We start from the raw sequence: 23615 nt of genomic DNA, 5'->3' as shown, positions 1-23615 counted from the left end.
TTCACTCTTGTGTGTTTCATTAATTTCATTAGTTTGTCTAGCATATAGGTACACGGCACCATCCATGTGCTGGGCTGCATACTGAAGACACAATCAGCCCAGCCGAGGTGGCCCAGTGGTTGAGCATTGACCCATGAACTAGGAGGTCACAGTTCGATTCCCGGTCAGGGCACATGCCCAGGTTGCGGGCTCGATCCCCAGTAGGAGGCATATAAGAGGCAACTGATCAATATTTCTCTCTCTTCATTGTTTCTCTCTCTCTCCTGAAAAATCAGTAAAAACGTTTTTTAAAAAAACAGTCAGTGATGAAGAGGCAGACATGGTCTTTACCCCCAGGAAGATCAGAGTCTGGTGTAGGGACTACAAGGAAAATGCCCTCTAGATAGAAGTCTGTGCTGCTGTGTATGGGAGGGATGGGAGTCAGGGACAACTTCCAGGTGGTGGTATCCAAGCTGAATCTTTTTTTTTTAATATATTTTATTGATTTTTTACAGAGAGGAAGGGAGAGAGACAGAGAGTTAGAAACATCGATGAGAGAGAAACCGATCAGCTGCCTCCTGCACATCTCCCACTGGGGATGTGCCCGCAACCCAGGTACATGCCCTTGACCGGAATCGAACCCGGGACCCTTGAGTCCGCAGGCCGACGCTCTATCCACTGAGCGAAACCGGTTTCGGCCAAGCTGAATCTTAATGGCCAAAAGGAGATGCCAGATAAAACAGCAGCACATGTTCAGGCAGAGAGGGGACATGTGCAGACGGGATAGTGAGAGTGGGCAAAGCTCTTTGGAGGCAACTCTGAGCAGTTCAGAACTGCGTAGCATGGTGGGTGGAGCAGGGAAAGCATGGAGAGTGAGGGTAGAGAGGGACACAAAGGACACGTCAAGGGCCTTCTCTCACAAACTAAGCAGCCTCAGTTTTGTCCTCTCAACGCTGAAGGATAGGATTTGTATTTTAGATCATTCTGGCTACAGGGCCACCTAATCTAACCTTCTGTGTTAAAAGGTACTCAAAATTATTCTGTGACCAATGGGGTCTTTTTCTTCATTTTGTTCGTGTCCTCTGAATACTGAATTTTAAAATTCCTCTTCACTCTACCAGTTATTGTTATTTATATTACACCCTTAGAAAATCTTTACCATATAAGTATGAATTTAAGTATCTGACCATGCAAATTCACAGTCCCTTCTCTGCATTTCCAAAATTTTAAAGCTCTGAAGCTAAATTTTTGCTTAAGTTTGGCACCAAAACTAATTTAGATAGGGGCAATAGTAGAAGTCACCCAATATGAGGTTTTTTATAGTCTTTATCTTATTTCGTGCAGCCATCTATTTTTAGAGAAATGTTTATGTATTTGGTTATATGGTACTGCCCTGGTCCCATTGGGGAGTTAGCTAATATACCATGTGTGTACTCTATTACTTTCCTAAGATCTGAGCAGTCCTGCATTTCCTAGTGTTTCTCACTTTAGGGTTTTCAGATAAATTATTGTGGATCTGTAGTAAGCTTGAAGGGAATAGTGCAGCGGTCATCTGTACATATTTTCTATTTGTGCTTCACAGTTAGGATAAAATGTTAAGGAATTGTTTTCAGGTTTTTTGACTAACAATGAAATGTAGCATAGTAATTCTCCTCGAGAGTATTTTGTTTGTTTTGAAAACATATCCAGTAATGACTATAAATGATGCCCTTTCATCACATAGAAAAAGATGGCAGTAATACCCGACCAGGCCTTGCAGAGTGTAAGCTGGTATGTATTGACGCTGGATGTTGTGCCACATAAAGTTTCATATAAAAAAGGTTCTTCCATAGTGAGAGTTCTGAAGAGCTACTTAGGTTAGAGCTCCCTCTGTTGACGGAAAAGTAACTTAAAATGATTTGGAAGATTTGGTTACTCAACAGAATCATGAACATCTATATTTAGTAAACATAATTTTGCCTCTTTACTGCCACCATATTATGTCAAGTGTTTGTTCCTTTGTACTTATGGTCAGTACTTTAGAAGGGAGACTTACATCAATAGACTTCAGATTTTAGCAATGAACTTGAAATTTTTTCATTAAAAATATGAAAATTGAGATCATTCCAAGTCCCTTTATATGTTCTATTGTCTGCTTCTTAGCCCAGGTTTTGAACACTCAAATTGAGACCTAAATTAATTTTCCTGAAGGTACATACTCATAGTTTCTATATCTGTTGTGTATATCATGTTTGGCAGAGTTTATGCCCCTGGAATTATCTTGAAAGCATATGTTCATGTATGTGTGCAGTGTTCTCAAAAGAGTCCACAGCCTTTCATCATTTGTGGTCTAGAGAAGGTTGAGAAGCACTGCTCTGAAATAAAAGCTTCTATGACCCTGTGACCATGAGTAAGTGTACACAAGGTTCAGTAAATGATTTTCTACCCAATAGAATGGCCAGTAGATAAAGGTGTTCCTAGAACCAGCATTGGTTTTGGTCTTTTTTCTGGTGGAAGAGGCTCTGCTGAAGGAAGGAAGCTTTCTTTACTTTCCTGGTGATCTTTCCGGGCCTCAGAGAAAGAAAATATTTGAAAGTTAAGAACCCTATATGCCGTGCTGTGGTGAGAGCAGCCTGGTGGGGAGTCCAGCTTCAGTTCTTGAGCTAAATTAATTTGTTTTACCAAACCACCAACTCAGGCTTTGCATAGAGAGAGAGCATTTGAGATAAATTGATGATAAAGGACCTACCTCCAGTGACCTTAAAATCTCACTGAGGAGATGAAGCATAATAGCCTAAGTAGAGAAGACTACGTGACAGACTATGTACCTGGTGAGGGAAACTACAGAGTAGGGGCGGGGATCAAGAAGTGACCTGAGAAGTGAGGCGAGGAGCAGCAGGCTGAATAGTTTGCCCAACCTCTGGTTTAGAGGGGGTGAGGGTGAGAGCAGAAGGAATTTCTAGAGGGTGTGTTGCTGTGCAACGGTATGAAATCATTGTTTTAATAAGAATAATATGACAGCCCTAGCCGGTTTGGCTCAGTGGATAGACCGTTGGCCTGCGGACTGAAGAGTCCCAGGTTCGATTCCGGTCAAGGGCATGCATGTATCTTGGTTGCGGGCACATCCCCAGTAGGGAGTGTGCAGGAAGCAGCTGATTGGTGTTTCTAACTCTCTATCCCTCTCCCTTCCTCTCTGTAAAAAAAAAAAATCAATAAAATATATATTTTTTAAAAAGAGTAATATGACAGACAAATAGAGGAAGGAGTGAAGGTGTGAAGGGAGAAGAGAATTCAGAAGTCAATCAGTCTAGACATGCATGATATGATGACTTGGATGGCGCAATTATGGTGGGGATGGCAAGGAAGGTCAGAGTTTAGGGGTCACTCAATAGGGCAGCCTAGCAAGCCCCAGGGACAGTAGATGAAGGAAAGTAGATAATATGATTCCAAGAATTTGGATCTGGGAGGTGGGAAGCACAGTGATATGGATAGAGTCTGGAAAAGGGCCCATTTGGTGGGAGTGTGACGCAATGGTAACTATTGTAACTTCTCTCTGAGCTGTGGGTGAACCTCCTGGATCAGGCACAGAATTGGAAGCTGCCATGGTGAATCAGTCAGTAGTGGAGGCTGTGCCAGACCACTCGGGAAGCCAGGTGGCCCCAGGTTTGGTTTCTAATGGTGAGAGTAGAGCAGTAAGAGGGGAAGGACGGGCAGAATCACAGGTAGCAAAAGGGAAATCTAGAATTTCCAAACTAATCTCCCTCCTCTCCCCAGTAATTCATCTATTTATTTGTCCGACTTCATTCCATAAAGGATTTGAAGCAGCTTCCAGAACTCATTATGGAGTATTGTGATAAGTCTAATATTATATTCAATTCAGGATTTATTCACAGGGCCCTTTTTCTTCAACCCAATCAAGTAATTGCTACAATTTGCTGAGTGTTTTTATGCACCAGGCACTGTTGGCTCTTTAAACATCAGCTCATTTGCTCCTCAGAACTTTCACTGTAATTATTTTTTAAAATTTTTTTTCTTGATCACAACACTGCATGGCATGTAGAAGTTATTCCATAAATATATGACTGACTAGTTATAATAATCATTGAAGAAGCTGTAGAAAACTGGGGCAAAAAAAGAAAAAAATAGGTAATTCCCAAACTCAGCAGTTGGGCTAGCCTTGCTTGTGTTTCCTTCGAGTCTTTTTCTGTTGTCCTTAAAGTCAGTTCTCATACACAGACATGCTGCTCTTAGAACAGATGAAAGAAGTTGCCTTTTCCCCCTGTTTTAAAATAACTGAACGCTGGTTAAGAGCTTGTTTGGTCTTATTTGCCTCTTCTTCGTAAAGGTGGAGGGTCCTTTGTAACTGTGCCAGAGAGCAGACACAGACCCTGGTGAGAAGACGCTAACCACTCTCCCCTCTCCTCCTCTCTCCAGGCTTGTTATGGCATCCTCAAGATCCCAGAAGGTAGCTGGCTGTGTCGCTCCTGTGTCGTGGGTGTTCCTGCGCAATGTGTGTTATGTCCAAAGAAAGGTGGAGCCATGAAGACCACCAGGACGGGGACTAAATGGGCTCATGTCAGCTGTGCCCTATGGATTCCAGAGGTAAGAACTCATCCGGGCCTGTGAGGTCATCTGCGCCAGAGAGCCCCCATTTCCCACAGCATTCACACTGACAGCCTCATGGAGATGCTTTATGTCTGCCCATGTTGCTGAGGCAATACTGCTTTCACTTGAACTCCCTCATATCCTTGGATGCAAGTGAGTATGTAAGCCCGTGATGGTTATTTTGCAGGTGACACTGCCAATGGTGTTGGATAAATTTGTATGAAAGAAGCACACAACACCAGGTTATAAGCAGCAGGTGTTGTGTTTTTTTATATATAAGGTAAAACTTACCTTAAAATACCAAATCTTAAGGATAGGGTTTCATGAATTTTTATAAATGTGCATCTGTAACCATAACCCAGATCAAGTTGTGGAACACCCCAGAAGGGTTCCTCATACCTACCTTCCAGGCCTGTCTGGGTCCCTATTACCCAAGAGTGATTTCTGCTGTGTTAACTAGTAGTTTTGTCTGTTCCCAAACTTCATATACTAGTATATAGAATCATCACACAGTATGCTCTTTTTCTGTCTGCCTAGCACTCTGTGTTGTAGCATCAGCATTCATTCCCTTCTGTTCCTGAGGAGTATCCCATTGTATGGCTATACCATGATTTATTTATCCAATATCCTTTCATAAACATTTGAGTTGTTTCCAGTTTTAAGCTATTAAGTGAGCAACAGCTCTGTTCACCATTGTGATGGTGCCCTTTGATTTTTGAAGCTCTTTTCTGTACTTGGACTCAACATTTGTTTTAGACATTCTTTATTCAAAACTCCATCCCTCATTTCATCTTGTTTTTTAGTTTCTAATATTTCCTGATGGGTTATGTGCATACTAAGTTGATAAAAAGGGGCTTCCATACATAACTTACTTCCTAGGGCTGCCCTTTTTATTAACCTGTTTGGACATCCCACTCACATCCTCTTTCCCCAACCCCTATTCAAGCCAGCAAACTTGTCAGTTTTAACTGTAGGACAAGATAGACTGCAGAATTTAGTTCATGGTGGACCTGATGACTCTATATCAGCAATTCATTCTCCTTTAAAACCTTCCTGGCTTTATTCTTGTCAGTGTCAGTTCCAGGCGGAGTTAGTCAACAATGGAACTCACAGAGTTAAACTGAAAGTTCTACATACGTACTGTAATATTCTTAAGGATGTAGAAGTCAGTATTTTCAAAGATATTTGAGTAGTGGCTCCTTTTTCTTACTAAGAATATCCCATCTTATAGACTTATGAAATGAGCCCTCAGGTTTCTGACTGAGAGTGACTATTTTCCAGCAGCAAATCCCCCAAAGAATAGAGCAGCTCCCTCAGCATACGGAAGTCTGGAACATGACTCAGGAAGAGTTCTTTAAAAGTAAAAGAAGCCTTCTCACCTATTGACATTCTCTTAGAACAGGGGTGGGGAACCTTTTTTCTGCCAAGGGCTACTTGGATAGTTATAATATCATTCTCGGGCCACACAAAATTATCAACTTAAAAATTAGCCTGCTGTATTTGGTCAAACATTTAATTTACTCACCCAAATGATTTGGCAGGCTTTATGCTGCCCGCGAGCCAGATGTTCCCCACCCCTGTCTTATGGTTTCTAGTTCCAGATTTCCAGTGCCTTTGGGGCTGTCAAAGACCTCTCTGATCGCCCTGCTGTTGGTTTCTTGATGTGGGCAGAATTTATACTAGTTTAACCATCCTTATTCAACATTCTTTCACTTTTTAAAGTTGTGTCTGCCTTAGAAACTCGTATACATATTTGAACTTTAAAAAAAGAAGAAAGAGAAAATACTTTATTACCAGAAGTTGCTTGGCTTCTTATTTTCATACTAGGGGCCCGGTGCATGAAATTCGTGCCCTGGGTGGGGGGCGGAGTGTCCCTCAGCCCAGCCTGCCCCCTCTCACATACTGGGAGCCCTCAGGCGTTGACCCCCATCACCCTCCAATCGCAGGATCAGCCCCTTGCCCAGACCTGACGCCTCTGACAGAGGTGTCAGGCCTAGGCAGGGGACCCTCATTTCCCCCCATCACTGGTTCTTCCCCCAGCCCAGGCCTGATGCCTCTGGCCCCGGCGTCAGGCCTGGGCAGGGGACCCCCAGACCCCTCCGATTGCTGGCTCTGCCCCTTGCCCAGGACTGATGCCTCGGCCAGAGGCGTAGACCCCCATCACCTTCCGATCGCCTGATCGGCCCCTTGCCCAGGTCTGACGCCTCCGCCAGAGGTGTCAGGCTTGGACAGGTGACCCCCATCTCCCCCCAATCACTGGCTCTGACCCCCGCCCAGGCCTGAGGCCTCTGGCCCAGGAATCATGCCTGGGCAGGGGACCCCCATCTCCTTCTGATAGCTTGCTCCACCCCCCGCCCAAGCCTGATGCCTCTGACCTAGGCTTCAGGCCTAGGCAAGAGGACCATCATATCCCTCCAATCCCCAGCTCCGCCCCCCACCCAGGCCTGATGCCTCGGCCAGAGGAGTTGACCCTCATCACCCTCCGATCACCAATCACCGGATCGGCCCCTTGACCAGGCCTGAGACCTCTGGCAGAGGTGTCAGGCCTGGGCAGGGGATCCCCAGCTCCCCGCAGTTTCAGGCTCTGCCCCTGCCCAGGCCTAACGCCTCTGGCCGAAGCATTAGGCCTGGGCAGGGGACCCCCAGCTCCCCGTGGTTGCAGGCTCCGCCCCTGCCCAGGCCTAACACCTCTGGCCTAGGCATCTGGCCCAGGCAGCGGGGACCCGCAGCTGCAGCAGCCCCGCGATCGTGGGCTCCGCTTTAGGCCCAGGCAAGGGACTCCTAGCTCCCGGGACTGCCAGCTTCGACTGTGCCCAGCTCCCATCGCTGGCTCCACCTCTACTTCCTGCTATCACTCGCCAGGGCGGCAAAGGCACCTGATTCTCCGATCATGGCTGGGGGGCAGGGCAAAGGCGGCCCCAGGGCCGCCTTTGCCCTGCCCCCCACCTCTTAGCTCCCCCTGGGTTTCCGATCACTGTCAGTGGCAGGGGGCTTCTTCCTGCTTTCCCTTTTGCCTCCCGGCATTGTGCCTACATATGCAAATTAGCCGCCATCTTAGTTGGCAGTTAATTTGCATATAGCCCTGATTAGCCAATGAAAAGGGTAGCGCCGTACGCCAATTACCATGTTTCTCTTTTATTAGTGTAGATGGGGGGTGGTGGGGCGGGGCAGGGAAATTCCATCTTTTTATTTATTTTTCTTTTTTTTTCTTATTTTCCATCTTTTAAAAGACCAATTTCACTTCGAAGCTATTTGGGCTGAGGGAGTAAAGTAAGCTAATGATAGAAAGTGATTCTATAGACTTTAGTCTGCAAATGTTATTCTCCTTATCCTTCCTACTTTTGTACTACACTTTCTTCATTATACAGATTACTGCTACTTTCCAACAGTGTCATGCTTCTTTGTAAGCCAAACTGAAAGGCTTGTTGCTGCCTCTGGTTTTCATCCTTAGTTGATTAAATGAAAAAAGAAAAAAGGAAAGCCTTTGGTGCCGTCTCTAACATGATAGGTGCTAGATTTTGTGAATTTTTACTCCTTTCCTTGGTAACTTTCTTTGGTTCCTAAGTAAAGTATAGACACCTTTGATTCCCTAAGGTAACCAAGCCTAGTCTTCACTCCTGGTCTTTCATCCTATATATAAACCACTTACATTCTGGAAATGATGGAAGGTCTGAGCAGTGACTAGAGACAAGTTTTATTTATTCTTAGTTCCATAGTAACCTTAAGAGACATCGCTCACCTCATTGTTTGATGTTCTGAGCTTCGTGTAACATCATTTATGCTTTGTGAAAGGTACTGTGGGAATACCTCGGTGCGTCTGCCTTATGGTGTATTTTATTTGCAGGTCAGCATTGGTTGTCCTGAAAGGATGGAACCAATCACAAAGATCTCCCACATCCCACCCAGTCGCTGGGCCTTAGTCTGCTACTTATGCAAAGTGAAGACAGGAGCATGCATTCAGGTAAGTCCCCATGAGAAGTGGTGGAGCGGGCAAACGCCAAACTGCCAGACTCTCCCTCCCAGCCACAGATCTGCGGTCAGCCACTCCAACAAGCAATGCTGGGTCTTGTCCTGGGAAACGGTATTTCACAAACACAATCTGGACCCCAAAGGCCCTTTTAATTTTTAAAATATATTTTTATATCTGGCAGAACTAGTTATTTCATCTTGCTTTTTTAAAATTTTTTCCTACTGATAACATTTATTTTAACTACAGCACGTTAGCAACTATAAAAGAAAACAAAATTAAGGAAAAGTATTCCCACCGGGTCTACTACCTTAACACATTGCCTGTTTATGTTTTCTAAGTTCTCTCCTGGTTGCTCCTCATATGTGAGCCACTTGAGAGCCAAGGTTGTATGTTATTCTTTGAATTCCCCCTAGCATGAAAGGGAGTGCCAACCCATTGTCAGTGCTCAATTACAGTTTATTGAATAAATATATTGTATCACAGATTAGTTTGTAACATACATTCTCCCCACTAAAAAATAAAATATTTTTCATGTTTTAATTATTAGTCATTCTGTACTAGCACATTGAATTTATATCCATTGATTAACTTATTTTTCTTAATGCAATGCCTGCATGTTTCCATTATTTTTGCTGTTTAAAAGAATGATTTTTTTTACAACAATTAGTAACTGGCAGCATGACTGGCAGTAAGGAAAAACATTTCAAGGAGAAAGAAAAGTTCGTTGTGTAAGATGCTGCTGAAGTAAGAAGAGGGACACAAATTGAGTCCTGGATTTAGTACAGTGACTGTTGGCAATCTGGATGAGCTCAGGGGGAGTGGTGAGAGCTGTGAGTCAGGGCTAAGAAATGGACTAGGAATAGTCCAGAAAAGTGGGGGAAAGAGGTCTTTTCTTTAAGATGGAAGAAGTAACAAATGTGTGTGCATACTTATTAACATAGAACATAACAGTATACATGCAAAGGAAGGGGTCCAGTGGAGAGGAAAAACTACTGGAGCAAGGATTTTCAGTTGTTGAGAGATGGCGGGGGGGAGTGAGTGATGGAGTGGTGGCTTTAGGCAAGAGCAGGTAGTTCTTGCCAGGTAACAGGCTTGAAGGCAAAGTGTGTAGGTAGATGTGCTGGTGGGAGGCTGCAGAAGTGCTCTTGATTAATTTCCTCAGGCAGGAAGCAGGAGCATCAGGTGAGAATGGGGATGTGGGTGGGCCTAGAAGTGTGAGGAGAAAAGTGTAAAATAGTTTTATAGTCAGCGTCAGTGCCAGGCTGCATTAAAGACCCGCCCCCAGGAGGGCCTGTGCATGTGTCCTGACCAGGACTCGAACCATAACCTCCTGGTTCATAGGTCAACGCTCAGAAGAACTGGTGGCTGCTGTTGGAGCTAGAGTTTAGCACACGGTGGCTGCAGTAGGTTTTATAGGCTGGCTTGAGCTGTTTCTGACATTGATTCGGTGATCAAGTTTTGAGAAAATTGCTCTGGTACCACCCATTTGTCTGCTCATGGATTATTGGGGATTAAGGGCAAGAATTTCTGAGGACATATGCACCAGGCCCTTGGTGTTCCAGGCAGGTATCATCTCATGAATACCTCATGAATAAAGAAATGTGGAGATTATTTGGAGATTATTAATAATGCACATTGACGTTTAAAAACCACATGTATCTGTTTAGTTATTACTAACCTGAGGGGTTCAAATAACTAACTTCCTCCACAAATTAGCTCATTTTAGTTGAACCAGACATTTTTCTTTCACTTATTTAGACACATTTTTTTTTGAGTACCTACTTGTTCAGTAGTTGATGGCAATGCATAAGGAATGGTACAGCTTCTGTCCTTAAGCGCTATGGCCAGGGATTTGACACCAATTATACTATAGGTACAGTGTGGAAAGTACCATTATTTTATTTTTAAATATATATATATATTTCAGAGAAGAAGGGAGAGAGAGATAGAAACATCAACGATGAGAGAGAATCATTGATCGGCTGCCTCCTTCAGGCCCAACACTGGGCATCAAGCCCGCACCTGCAACCCAGGCAGGTGCCCTGACTGGGAATCGAATCATGACCTCCTGGTTCTTAGGTAAATGCTCAACCACTGAGCCATGCCAGCAAGGCAAAAGTACCATTATGGAAGCATAGCATATGGTAATGTGGGAGGCAGACTAGGTACAGCATGACTCTTTACAGGGGCCAAGGAAGACATGTCAGACAAACTTAGTGCTGCATTAAGCCTTAAAGAGGAGTTTGAAATTTGGGGGTTTTGGTCGTTTGCCTGTTTTTGCCATTTTCTATAAGAGCAGATTTCCTGGGATACTTAACAAAGCCTCTGTCATGATCAATTTAGGACCAGCCTTCCCCCTGTCTTCCCTTTGCTTCCCGTGGGGTCTCAGTGTAGTTCCCAGGGATACAGGGCTTCCCCTTCCCTCCCAGCCCCGCTGCCTTAACACCCCTTCTCTCCCTGTAGTGCTCGGTGAAGACCTGCACCACCGCCTTCCATGTCACCTGCGCCTTTGAGCACAACCTGGAGATGAAGACCATCCTCGACGAAGATGATGAAGTGAGATTTAAGTCTTTCTGCCTCAAACATAGCCAAAGCCGGCAGAAACTCGGCGAGACCGAGTACCCCCTGTACAGGGCCAAAGAGCAGAGCCCGGCCAAAGGCGACAAGACCAGCCCGCGGGCGCAGAAACTGCAGGAGCTGGAGGAGGAATTCTATAGCCTGGTCAACGTGAAAGATGTGGCCTCAGAGCTGAAGCTGCCCCTGCTAACTGTGGACTTAATCTACAACTACTGGAAACTAAAACGGAAGAGTAACTTCAATAAGCCATTATTCCCTCCGAGGGAGGATGAAGAAAAGGGCTTAGTGCAGCCGAAAGCGGAAAGTATTCACACTCGCATGAGCATGTTTATGCATCTACGGCAGGACCTGGAGCGGGTAAGGTAACCAGCTGTGACTAGTGTGTAGGCCTCGGTCTGCATAGAAATGGGGGTCCCACTTCCAGGCTTTGTTAAGGTCACCTCATTTATGGTGTGGACTTCTGTATCCTGATATTCTGATTTTCTGTGGTCCCCGACAGTGGACTCTGTTTAAATTTTGGCAGGCATAATCAGGGAATTAGACAGTCCTCAACTTATATTTATATCCTCTGTGAAATCTGAAATACATTCTCATTTGGTTCACATCTATTCACCATTGAGCCTCAATTGGCTCAGTTCTGTTTTACTGACACACTGAAGAAGACTGCAGGCTGCCTAAGAAAAAAGGAATTTTGGTCAGGAAAGAACTAGATCAGAGTTTCTCAAACTCAGCACTGTTGACATTTGTACTGGATAATTCTTCGTTGCAGGGGACTGTCCTGTGTTGTAGAAGACACTGTAAGATGCTCAGCAGAAGCCCTGCTCTCCACTCACTAGGTGCTAGTGGCAACATCCCCCCCCATACCCAGCTGTGACAACCAAAAATGTGTCCACATAATTCCATTTAACTCATGATGTATATATATCAGGGATCTACTAAATTGGCACTACAGGGGTTTAAACATAAGCTAGGCTCTGTGTTTACCCTAAAGAATTTTATAATCTATAATAATAAAAGTATAATATGCTAATTAGACCAGACGTCCTTCCAGATGAAGCCAGGGTGCGAGGGAAGCCCGGATCGCGGTGCCAGAGGGAAGCCGGTGCAGGCAGCCGGGGGCAGGAAGGCCTACTCTTGCACGAATTTCGTGCATCAGGCCTCTAGTCAAGTATAATTATAGAGATGGCTTGGTTTTTTCTCTGCTACCAGAATTTGGAAGGAAACTAATATAGTTGGCTCACTTTAAATTTTCACTCACATATATAGCACTTACTGTGTGTAAATATTAAGTCGTTTAGCCCTAACATGCCTATGGAGAAAGTGTTATTATTATCCCTACTTACTGATGAATTGGGGTGCAGAAAGGTTGAGTAATCTGTCCAGGTGGGAGCATGACAGAACGAGGATTTCACCTTTTAGCTGTGAGCAAAAAGGTTACTTCCAGTTTCCTAGCAGACCTCTCCTGCTTGTCCATCGCTCATTAGAAAAGTTGTGCTGGATCCAGCATTGCCATTGTTTACCCAGGCACCGAAAGGGAAGGCTGAAATGTTCAATCATCATTCAGTCTTCCCACCTGATTGTGCAGATAAACATCGAGCCCAGGACACGGCAGGGAGAATAGGTTTCAGGAGGCGGCTTTGAAACATTTTGCTTGTGCTGCTGATTGATGTGGGGACCGTGATCCTTGACTGACCGTGCTGTGTGAACTGCTGTGGAGTGACTCATGCCGCTTTTGGGTTGCGTCTTCTCTCCTCACCATCTTCTCCCCCCACCCCGCCCCACTGCCAGCCCACCTGGCTTTCGTTGTCTAAATTTTAGCTAAACAATTGTAATGGTCAGATTTGCATAACGTAACAAAAATCTCTGTTTGCTGGGGGTTGGGCTTTCAGGTTCGAAACCTGTGCTACATGATAACCAGACGAGAGAAGCTAAAGCTGTCCTACAACAAAGCACAGGAACAGATCTTTGGTTTGCAAGTCCAGCTGCTTAACCAGGAAGCAGCCGAAGGTAACGTCTAAATCAAAGATATTCTAGAAAATGCACAGATTCTGGTTGCATTCCAGTTCAACAGTTTAAACTGTATGTCAGTTGTTTCACTTAAAAAATATTTTAAAATTCTTGTCCAGTATCTCATTTGTTCTGATATAACATGGCCCATTTAGCTGTCACCTCATGACAAAAAAATCCCAGGGTTGGGTTGAAGGAGTTGCATATCTAAGGCAGGTAATCTAGATCCCAGACAGATATTAGGAGCCATTAGGTGGAGCCATGAAATTATCTTGTAATTATTGGATTTGTTTAGGAATCAAGAGGACAATATCTAATCCTAGTTTCCAGAAAACATTTCATTCCAGTGTTAGACATCATAACAATAGTCTGTTACCAGTAAAACAAATCCTTAGCTAGAAGTTAGGAGATCTGGGTTCCTATCTCTTTATTTATTCGTTGATACAGGAGTAGACAAAAGTGGGTTAATAATAAATAATACAATAATTAATAAACAATGTAAGAATAAATTGTTTTGCTTACTCACAACGGTAAACCTACTTTTGCCAACCCCTGTAGTTGTTGAGCACCTACTATGGACTAAGAACTGAGCTAGAAGATAATCAGTGAGACAGAATCCCTGCCTGCAGGGTACGCTGCCCATTAACGAGAGAGATTGGTGAACATAATGACAGTGCCCTAGACCTGGGAGCTTGACTGGAATGATGAGTCATGCTCAGTGACATGTGTAGCCTCCCTGACCTCATTTAACACAGAAGTTGGTGGCAGAGCTTGGGCAAGCAGGGGTCACTGAGCAGAGTGTGCAGAATCCAGCTCCTGCCGAGGGCCAGCCGTAGAGCAAGAGAGACACCCAGAAACGAGGTGTCAGGTAGGCATCAAGGGCTCAGGGGTATTTTTTAGTATCATGGGTCACAGCAGAATGGTGTAGCAGGAAGCAGCAGGGCTGCTTGGCCACCAGAGCACCATGACAGACAAGACAAGAAGAACCAAAAGACAGCAGGGAGGAGCCCCTGCATACTAGATGCTATTGGTCCCTAGACCATGTGGCTTCTGGTTGGTGGGAGCCAGCGCCATAACTGCTTGTGGCATCAGCAGGTGGCAGCCCCTGGCAGAGAAGGGGCCTGTGAGTGTTCCACATGGACCCTTAGGGGACAAATTCTATCCATTGGGGCACCTAATAGCTGCCCTCTCTATCTGACATTTTTGTGAGGCCACATTAAGATGGTCATAGGCAAAGGTCAAGTCCCTACACAAGGAGAATTGTCTGGCAGTACTCTTCATTTCAGAGCACTCAGAATCAGAGCGAGAGGAACACCTGTCCAGCACTCCCCAGACTAAGCTGTTTGCAGGCCGCTGGCAGGGATGTCATGATTCTCTCCTGCCAGATCAGAAAATACATAGGACCCACCCATTACCATTCTACACTCATGTATTCTTCACCCACCAAAGCCTGTGCTATGTTCCCAAGGAGAGATTGGAGGATGAGATCTGAAATGTTTAAGGCACATGCTAAGTTCTGTGCCGTACCCACACACAGACACACACATACAGATCGACAAATAGGGAGAGCCTGTTTGTGTGTCATTGCTAGTGACATTCTTTTCAGAAATGGAGAGGGCACAGATGGGATGTAGGAGGCAGCACATTAGTCCTTGTGATCATTTACAGACTGCGAGAGCAGAGGTGAGGAGGTTGCTGAGGTTCCCCTGCCCCGAGCTCTAGGTCCGCTGCTATGCCATGATGTACATCCACATCAAAGTCAGGTTCTTGTTCAACATGTGAAAAATGGATATGTGAATGCACTCTGCCGTCAGCATGTACGTCGTTACTTGAATCAGTTGTTAAAATGAATCTTTCTTTTTGATCTCAGGACCTCCTTTGACAAGTGCACTAGAAAACTCATTGTTTTACCCACCACCGAGAATTACCTTAAAGTTAAAAATGCCCAGATCAGCCCCGGAAGACTGCCGAAACAGCTCCGCAGAGACTGATCATGGACCCCTCTCTCCTGGCAGCAACTCCCCTGTTCACAGTATGGGGAGCGCACAAGTGCCTCAGGAATCATTAGAAATGAGAGCGAAATCCCACCCGAGGCATCCATTAGACAGCAACAATCACTGTTTCCTGACCAGTCTGGGCCTTTCTAGGAGTGAATCAAAGGATCCCAGTCCGGCTTGGACGACTCCATCTCCGGAGTCCTATCAAGGGCAGTCACTGGGGAAACCCCTGGTCCTCCAAGCTGCCCTGCATGGACAGTCCTTAATTGGAAATGGGAAAAAACGTTCTCGCTCCAAGTTTGCCAAATCCAATGGCCTGGAGGGCAGCTGGTCTGGGGATAGCACCCCAAAAGACAGCTCGAGTGAAATGTCATGTGGCCAGGATCCCATGCTCAGCTCCCACCTGGCCAGTCAGGGCAGCTTTAGAAAACCTACCGTGGAACACTTCAGCCAGTCCTTTAAGGAGTCCACCAACAAGTGGATGAGGACCACAGGCGGCCTCCAGTGCCATGGGAAGCCAACCAAGAATGTTAACCCCAGGGAGCAGCTCTGGGGCAAGCAGCTTGCCAGGCGTTCTGCAGGGAAAGCTCCCTATCAGGAAAACGATGGGTATTGCCCAGATTTGGAGCTGAGTGATTCAGAAGCAGAAAGTGATGGGAATAAAGAGAAAGTCAGGGTAAAGAGAGAGGGCTCAGGCAGGGAGAAGCCTCCCCGCGCCTCTAGACGGGATTGCCGTGGTAAACGCAAGAAGACACATTCCCTCTCCCACAGTTCAATGCAAAGGTGATTTCCAACTTCCAAGAACAACTCAACCTTTGCCTTTGCCTCGTGTGTTGTAGAAACCCCACACACCAAAAGAATTCTGGCACATGTTGGGGAGGCATTTTGGTGAAAAGAATAAAATGTTTCCACAGTTCATTGTTTCTGAACCAGTTTCAAGTCTAGTTTTCATAAGCACATTATTAGAATTGCAGATTGCCCCAAAGGTGGGTTTTGGTTTTTGGTTTTAGTTTGGTTTTTTGGTTTTTTTGGGTTTTTTTGGTTTTTTTGCAAGAGACCATTGAGAACAGCTGGGCCCAGAGTATTTATTCAGTAAATACTTGAAGGCGGCTTTCCAGTTACGCAACACATTGATGTGCATGTGTGTTAAGAATTCTTGCGTTGTTAATAAGTTTGCAAGAGACCACGATGGTCAGACACTAAAACTACTTATCCTTTGAAGCTACAGCATGTGGCTCCTAGAGCACCTGTCTGTAGCAAGTTTCTAACAAGACTGGCATCTGAAAACCCTCAGGGAAAGACCAGGGACCAACATCTCAGATACTGTCAAACCCGCTGCCCTCTTCCTTTGCGTTGCACAAGGTGGAGTTCCTTTCAGGGGCCCTTACTATACCAGTTCAATACTACTAATGCTTCTACGTGTCCAGTGCCTGTCCCTAGACGTGCTTGTCGGGGACACACTTGTAACTATCTCACCCAGCTAACAAGCATAAAAAGCTAACTTGTGGATAGTGTTTACAAAAGTACTACTTCCAGGGAAAGCGCTCTGACTCTCTCAGTGTGAAAGATCCCGGAGTCTTTCCCAAAGTGAGACCATTTCTGGGGGGTTTGTACCAGGTCAGGGGTTTCGTGCTACTATTTTCAAGTGAATTTGACTTAAGTAAGTTTGGCTGACAGTCTTTGTATACCTGCTTTAATGTTTATAAAAATTTTATTGAGGTATAATTAAAATATAATAAGATGCACAGAGGTTAAGTATTCTTACCTGCTTTAACTTTGAAACAGATTTTTATTGTCAAACAATTTGAAAGCATGTGTTTAACACATGGATATAATTTAGCTTTGTACCAACTTTGAATCCGAATCAGTTTTCTAAACAAAAAGGCCGGAGCCATTTTTCAGAAGTTGCTTATATATATCCTGTTCCCAAACTATCAGCCTAGATTAATTTCTGGGAGAAAGAGAATAATTGCATTTGGGGGAGAGATGAGCATGTCTGCTTCCCATCTGAAGAAAGAGAAAACATTACAATTTTTAAAATGTGAAGCCAACTATAATTCTCTGCTCTCTTTTCTTCTTAGCCTTAACTTAATATTCTCTTTCTTCTAGTTTGGGGAAGTATAATGGGGATTTTCAGACAAAAGAGGCCGCTTTAGAGTTTCAATGGTCAAGGAGTCCAGCTGTAGTAGGTGCCAGTCAGTAAGGCAGGTCCCCACAATGTGGGAAATTCCTCAGTTTCCTCTCCCCACCTTTGTTCTTGTAGCCTTGTTAATGGATTTCTTTGCTTTTGTCTTTGCCTCGTTTTCTGAAAACTTCTATATTTTGCCCAATCTTTGGTCATACCTTCAACATGTTTCTTTCATGCCTGTGTACATGTATGAACATGCCCTAGCATGTATGGGAGGTGTCCTGTATTTTGTTTGAATGGAAAGAGCTATGGATTATCCAAAGGAGGAACAGAATTTCTCCTATTTATGCACTAGGTTTCTGCGCGCTTTTTTTCTTCAGTTCTCCTGGATAGACATCAATTTGACCCTTTCAGGGCAATGAAATAATGGAGCTATGTCATAAACTACTCCTGTTAGAGGCCAGTACAGCAGCCTATATCTCGTCATGCCTTTTCATTATGAAAGAGTGGAAGGAAAAGCAAACATTGAAAAAGTGCTTCAGCCAAAATTCCATACATAATGCCATTGGGAGAGTATTAACTAAAATCATTTCAGGCAGGGAAATATAGTTGTAATATTTTTGCAGGACTTTCCTAAACAAATGAAGGAGCCTTCAGTTTTATAAATTTCAATTGCCCCAAAATGTATTTGCTACATTTTGCTGTTGTTTGCATTTGACAAGTATTACCTCTTAACCTTCTTTGTTAATTTTTTTCATTTTGTCTTATATAGTTCAGCTTTCCAAAATAAACCCAGTCTTTTTTCAAATGTCACCTTTTTACCAATACTTTTTCATTAAATTATGAAAACTGCTAAATACTGTCAGTGTGGTAATTTTTTATGTTCATGTATGGGTTCTAGAAAATCTTACATATGTGCTTGTTATATTTAAATAATCTTATTCATTAAATAAAACAGATGGTGGGGGGAAAGGAAAGAGGGATTTCATGTTTAGAAGTACAAATTCATGATTCATGTCAATACCAGGGACCAGAGAGTATTCTGGGGGCTTGGACTCTACCAGAAATCACAGGTTCATTAGGCTGATAAGACAAAACCTTAGGGTCATCATTTAAAAATCATCAGGGAGTGGGTGGAGGTGGAAGAGGGCATAGAGTGGATAAATGGTGATGGAAAAAATAAAATTAAAAAATTTTAAATAAAATTAATAAAAACAAAAGGCACCAGGGAAATGGATCCTGTCTACAGTCATGAAGTTCAGCAGGCTTAGATCAGGCATCACTTGAATATACACCTTTACAATATTCATTCTATTTGGAGTCATGTGAGTATATTAATGTTATAGGGGTTGTGTAGTATCATGGGGGGACTTTGAGGCCATTATAAACATTTTCATTATGTTTAAAAACTATACTTGCTAAAGATCATTTGATAAATCACTAATGATAATACAAAGATAGAGTGTTTCTCTCCCCCTTTCTCCCTCACTCCCTCCCCCTTCCATTCATAGATAGCTTTTGATTCAGTAAGTCATTAGGTAAAATGTTGGACAACAAAACCTGTCATATACCCGGTCATAGCCAACAAGAGCTTTGGGTTTATACTGATGTCTATTTTTCCAGTGGGAGGTTTGAGTGGTGCTAAGAGGGGCATAAGTCAAGGAATGCAGGTGGCTTCTAGAAACTAAACAAGTCAAGAAAACTAATTCTTTAAAGTATCCAGAAGGAACCCAGCCCTACCTGCACCATGATTTTACACTTCTGACTTCTAGGATTATAAGGGAAATTTGTGCTGTTTTAAACCACTAAATTTGTGGTAATTTGTTACAGCAGAAATAGGAAACTTATATAACTAGGCATAGAGCAAATTACCAATATTACAAATGAGAGAAATAACACGGCTACAGATTCTACAAATATTAAAAATATATGGGAGCCCTAGTCGGTTTGGCTCGGTGAATGGAGCTTCAGCCTGTGGACTGGGGATCCCAGGTTTGATTCCAGTCCAAGGCGCATGCCCGGGTTGCAGACTCAATCCCCAGTAGGGGGCATGCAGTGGGGGGCATAATATATATTTTAAAAAGATAGGGGAATAGGAATATGAACAACCTTATCCAAGTGAATTTGACAATAAAGATGAAATGGGTAAATTTCTCAGAGACACAAAATACCAAAGCACATTCAAGAAGAAATAGATAGCCCAGCCGGCGTGGCTCAGTGATTGAGTGTCGACCTATGAACCAGGAGGTCATGGTTCTATTCCCGGTCAGGGCATATGCTTGGGTTTTGGGCTTGGTCCCCAGTGTAGGACGTGCAGGAGGCAGCCGATCAATGATTCTCTACCATCATTGATGTTTCTATCTATCTACCTCTCCCTCTCTGAAATCAATAAAAATATTCTTTTTTTAAAAGCATTTGACAAAATTCAATATTCATTCCTGATAACAATGCTCAGCAAACTTAGAACTTCCTGAACTCAATAAAGGACGTCTATGGAAAACCTGCAGCGAACATATGTAAGGGTGAAAGTCAGTACTTTTCCCTTAAGATCAGGAATAAGGCAAGAATGTCTACACTCACTACTTCTCTTCGACATACTGGAATTTCTAGCCAGTCTAATAGGCAAGAAAAGGAAATGAAAGGCATCCTGATTAGAAAAGAATAAAATCTAATTTATTATCAGATGACTTGGTTGTCAATGTAGAAAATCAAATGGAATCCTCAAGAAAAGCTACTTGAATTAATAAATGAGTCTAGCAAGGCTCAGGATAAAAGGTCAATTTAAAAAAGTCTGTTGTATTTTTATACTGGAAAGTAGCAATCAAATTGAAATTTTAAAAATAATACCATTTATTATAGTACCAAAACATGTGAGATTCTTATGAGATATGTGAAAGATCTGTATCGTGACATCTTTAAAACTTTGCTGAGAGAAATAGAAGACCTAAATAAGTGGGCAAATATACCATGTCCATGGATCATAGACTCAGTATTATTAAGAAGTCAATTATCCCCAAATTGGTCTATAGATTCAATGCAATTCCAATCACACCAGATTTATGGAGGGTTTGGGGGGGAGGAGGTTGATTGGCAAACATTTTAAAATTCATGACCTAAGGTAGGCAAAGGACTTAAGGTGGGCAAACATGTTTAGAATGAGGAGAATGAATTCAAGACTTACTATAAAGCTACAATCAGTAATCAAAACTGTAGAATTGTTGTAATGATAGACATACAGATCAATGGAACAGAATGAATTCAGTAGATTCACACATATATGGGCCACTGATTTTCAACAAAAGTGCACAGCAATTTAGTGAAAAGAGGGTTGTCTTCCAAAAGCTGGTGGAACAATTGGATACCCATGTGTAAAAAATAAACTTCAATTCATACCTTACATCATATATAAAATTAATTAAAAATGGATCAAAGCCCTAGCCAGCTTGGCTCAGTGGATAGAGCACCAGCCTGCGGACTCAAGGGTCCCAGGTTCAATTCCGGCCAGGGGCACATGCCTGGGTTGCAGGCTCGAACCCCAGTAGAGGGTGTGCAGGAGGCACGTGATCAATGATTCTCTGTCATCATTGATGTTTCTATCTCTCTCCTTCTCCCTTCCTCTCTAAAATCAATAAATATATTTTTAAAAATTTTTAAAAATGGATCAAAGACCTAAATTTAAAACCTAAAACTATATAAAAATTCTAGACAAAAAGAAGAAAACCTTTAGGACCTTGGTTAGGCAAACGTTTCTTACATATACACCAAAAGGACTTTCCGTAACAGCACATATTAATAAATGGAACTTCATCAAAATTAAAAACTGCTACTTTGCCCTGGCCAGCTTGGCTCAATGGATAGACCACCAGCCTGCAGACTGAAGGGTCCCAGGTTCGATTCCGGCCAAGGGCACATGCCTGGGTTGCGGGCTTGTTCCCCAGTGTGGGGTGTGCAGGAGGCAGCTGATCCATCATTCTCTCTCATCATCAATGTTTCTGTCTCTCTCCTTCTCCTTTCCTCTCTGAAATCAATAAAGAAATATTTTTTTAAAAAAAACTACTACTTTTTAGCCAGAACCGGTTTGGCTCAGTGGATAGAGCTTCGGCCTGCAGACTCAAGGGTCCCAGGTTCGATTCCAGTCAGGGGCATGTACCTTGGTTGCGGGCACATCCCCAGTGGGGGGCGTGCAGGAGGCAGCTGATGGATGTTTCTCTCTCATCAATGTTTCTGGCTTTCTATCCCTCTCCCTTCCTCTCTGTAAAAAATCAATAAAATATATTTTTAAAAAACCCTGCTACTTTTTAAAAGACATTGCAAATGGGATGAAGGAGGAGTCACAGAATGGGGGGAAAGATTCGCAAGTCATTTATCTGCTAAAGGACTGGTATCCAGAATATATCAAGACTCACAATTTAAGAAAATAATTTTTAAAATGAGCAATTTCAATAGGCATGTTGGTGAAGACCTACAAATGGCAAATACATGAAAAGATGCTCAATACCATTAATCATTAGGGAAATGCAAATTAAAACCACCTTTGAGACACCACTACACACCTATTAGAATCGCTGAAATTAAAAGACCAGACCATAACTTATCACATCCAAGTGTTAGGCATTTGAGTTGTTTTCCGTTTCAGCTATCACAAACAAAGCTATTATGAATATTCATGTGCTACTCTTTATATAAGTATTTACATACCACAAGTGGAATACCTCTTAGTAATAAAAAGGAATAAACTACACACAGCAACATAGATGAATCTCAATTATGCTGAGTGAAAGCCAGACAAAACAGCCTACTGTATAATTCTGTGTAGAAAAATCTAGGAAATGAAAATCTAGCGTGACAGATCAGTGGTTGCCTCAAAGTAGCATGGAAGAGCTGAATAAAGGGATTTTTTAAAAGGTCAAGAATGCCTGGCCAGTGTGGCTCGGTGATTGAGTGCCGACCTATGAACCAGGAGGTCACGGTAAATCCTGGTCAAGGGCACATGCCTGGGTTGCAAGCTCGATCCCTAGTGGGGGTATGCGGGAGGCAGCCAATCAATGATTCTTTCTCATCATTGATGTTTTTCTCTTTTCCTCTCCCTTCCTCTCTGAAATCAATAAAAAAAAATTTTAAAAAGTCAGGAGAAAATCTTGGGATATATTCATTATCTTGATGGTGGAAATGGTTTCAGGAATGTGTGCATATGTCAAAACTATTACCTTATTATTCTATGTATGTTGGTTTATTGTATGTCTATTATGAATCAATAAAGCTATTAAAATAAAACCTTAAAACGACTTCTTCAGTTATGTCTTTGTGTCCTTAAGAACTTTGTTTCATCAGCCCAGACTCAGGAGGTTCCATGCAGCCTCTGATAGGTAATGACCTTCAGGCAGGCTCTAGAGACACAAGATTGCACAAGCACCATCCTTATGGCTCATGGAAGTTCTCACAGGGTTTTCTGAATCTAAAACTGCAACTCTCCTCTACTAAACACCTGCTTCCTTCATATTTTCCTGTTCCCGTGTCTCTACCTGGCATAATTTCTTTAGGGTCACTTTGAAGTTACCATGGCCACATTGGAGAATGTTTGACATGAATGGGATTGTTACTGTAAGAGGTACCTTAGAACTAAAAGGGAAGAAACCCACATGAGGAGATTGGTTTTGTCTAAAATATAAGTCCTGCCCTAGCCGCTTTGGCTCAGTGGATAGAATGTCAGCCCTTAGACCAGCGGTTCTCAACCTGTGGGTCGCAACCATCGGAAAACACATATAGCATATCAGATATTTACATTACGATTCCTAACAATAGCAACATTACAATTATGAAGTAGCAACGAAAATAATTTTATGGTTGGGGGTCACCACAACATGAGGAACTGTATTAAAGCATCGCGGCATTAGGAAGGTTGAGAACCACTGCCTTAGACAGAAGGGTCTCAGGTTTGATTCCTGGTCAAGGGCAGGTACCTGGGTTGCAGGCTCAGCTAGATCCCCATTTAAAAATACTGTCAGCACAATATTTTGGTTTAATTATTTAAATTGAATTTCCCACACTGGTTTTGTGAGTTAAGTTACCATTGTTTCCATAACTTCGTGTGTGTGTATGAATATATATGAATACATATACATATGAACAGCTAAATGGAATAACATCTTTTGTGAAGACTTTAATTTTATGAAATTTTTAAATTGCTACAAATCACACGGATTCACATGTTAGTTAAAATTGAAATTTGAAGATCCTAATGGTAAACTAATTTTTAAAGATTCAGTCATAGCAAAAGCTCTTTATCTTGGAATTAAGTTCTTTTCTTCTTTTCTCATAACTAGAATAACTTTCAGACCTTAGATAAATTTGGTTAATTAATAAGTAATCTTTG

At 42.9% G+C, this 23615-nt stretch overlaps 1 protein-coding gene across 1 annotated transcript in view; it reads left to right on the top strand.

Moving 5' to 3' along the window:
• The window catches only part of JADE3 (jade family PHD finger 3), a gene marked incomplete at its 5' end in the record, with an annotated part of 46069 nt that extends 30039 nt beyond the window's left edge, over positions 1 to 16030 (top strand). The window contains 5 exons of the mRNA XM_081081957.1: positions 4393 to 4560; positions 8408 to 8524; positions 10997 to 11467; positions 13000 to 13117; positions 14988 to 16030. Of these exons, the coding sequence (XP_080938083.1) occupies positions 4393 to 4560; positions 8408 to 8524; positions 10997 to 11467; positions 13000 to 13117; positions 14988 to 15901 (1788 nt within the window). The 3' untranslated portion in view covers positions 15902 to 16030. The remainder of the gene's footprint in view (positions 1 to 4392; positions 4561 to 8407; positions 8525 to 10996; positions 11468 to 12999; positions 13118 to 14987) is intronic.
• Between the last annotated feature and the right edge of the window lie 7585 nt (positions 16031 to 23615).

This window comes from Myotis nattereri (genome assembly GCF_964212035.1).
Source record: "Myotis nattereri genome assembly, chromosome: X".
In the NCBI taxonomy this organism is placed as follows: domain Eukaryota; kingdom Metazoa; phylum Chordata; class Mammalia; order Chiroptera; family Vespertilionidae; genus Myotis; species Myotis nattereri.
This window is presented reverse-complemented; position numbering and strand designations above follow the sequence as displayed.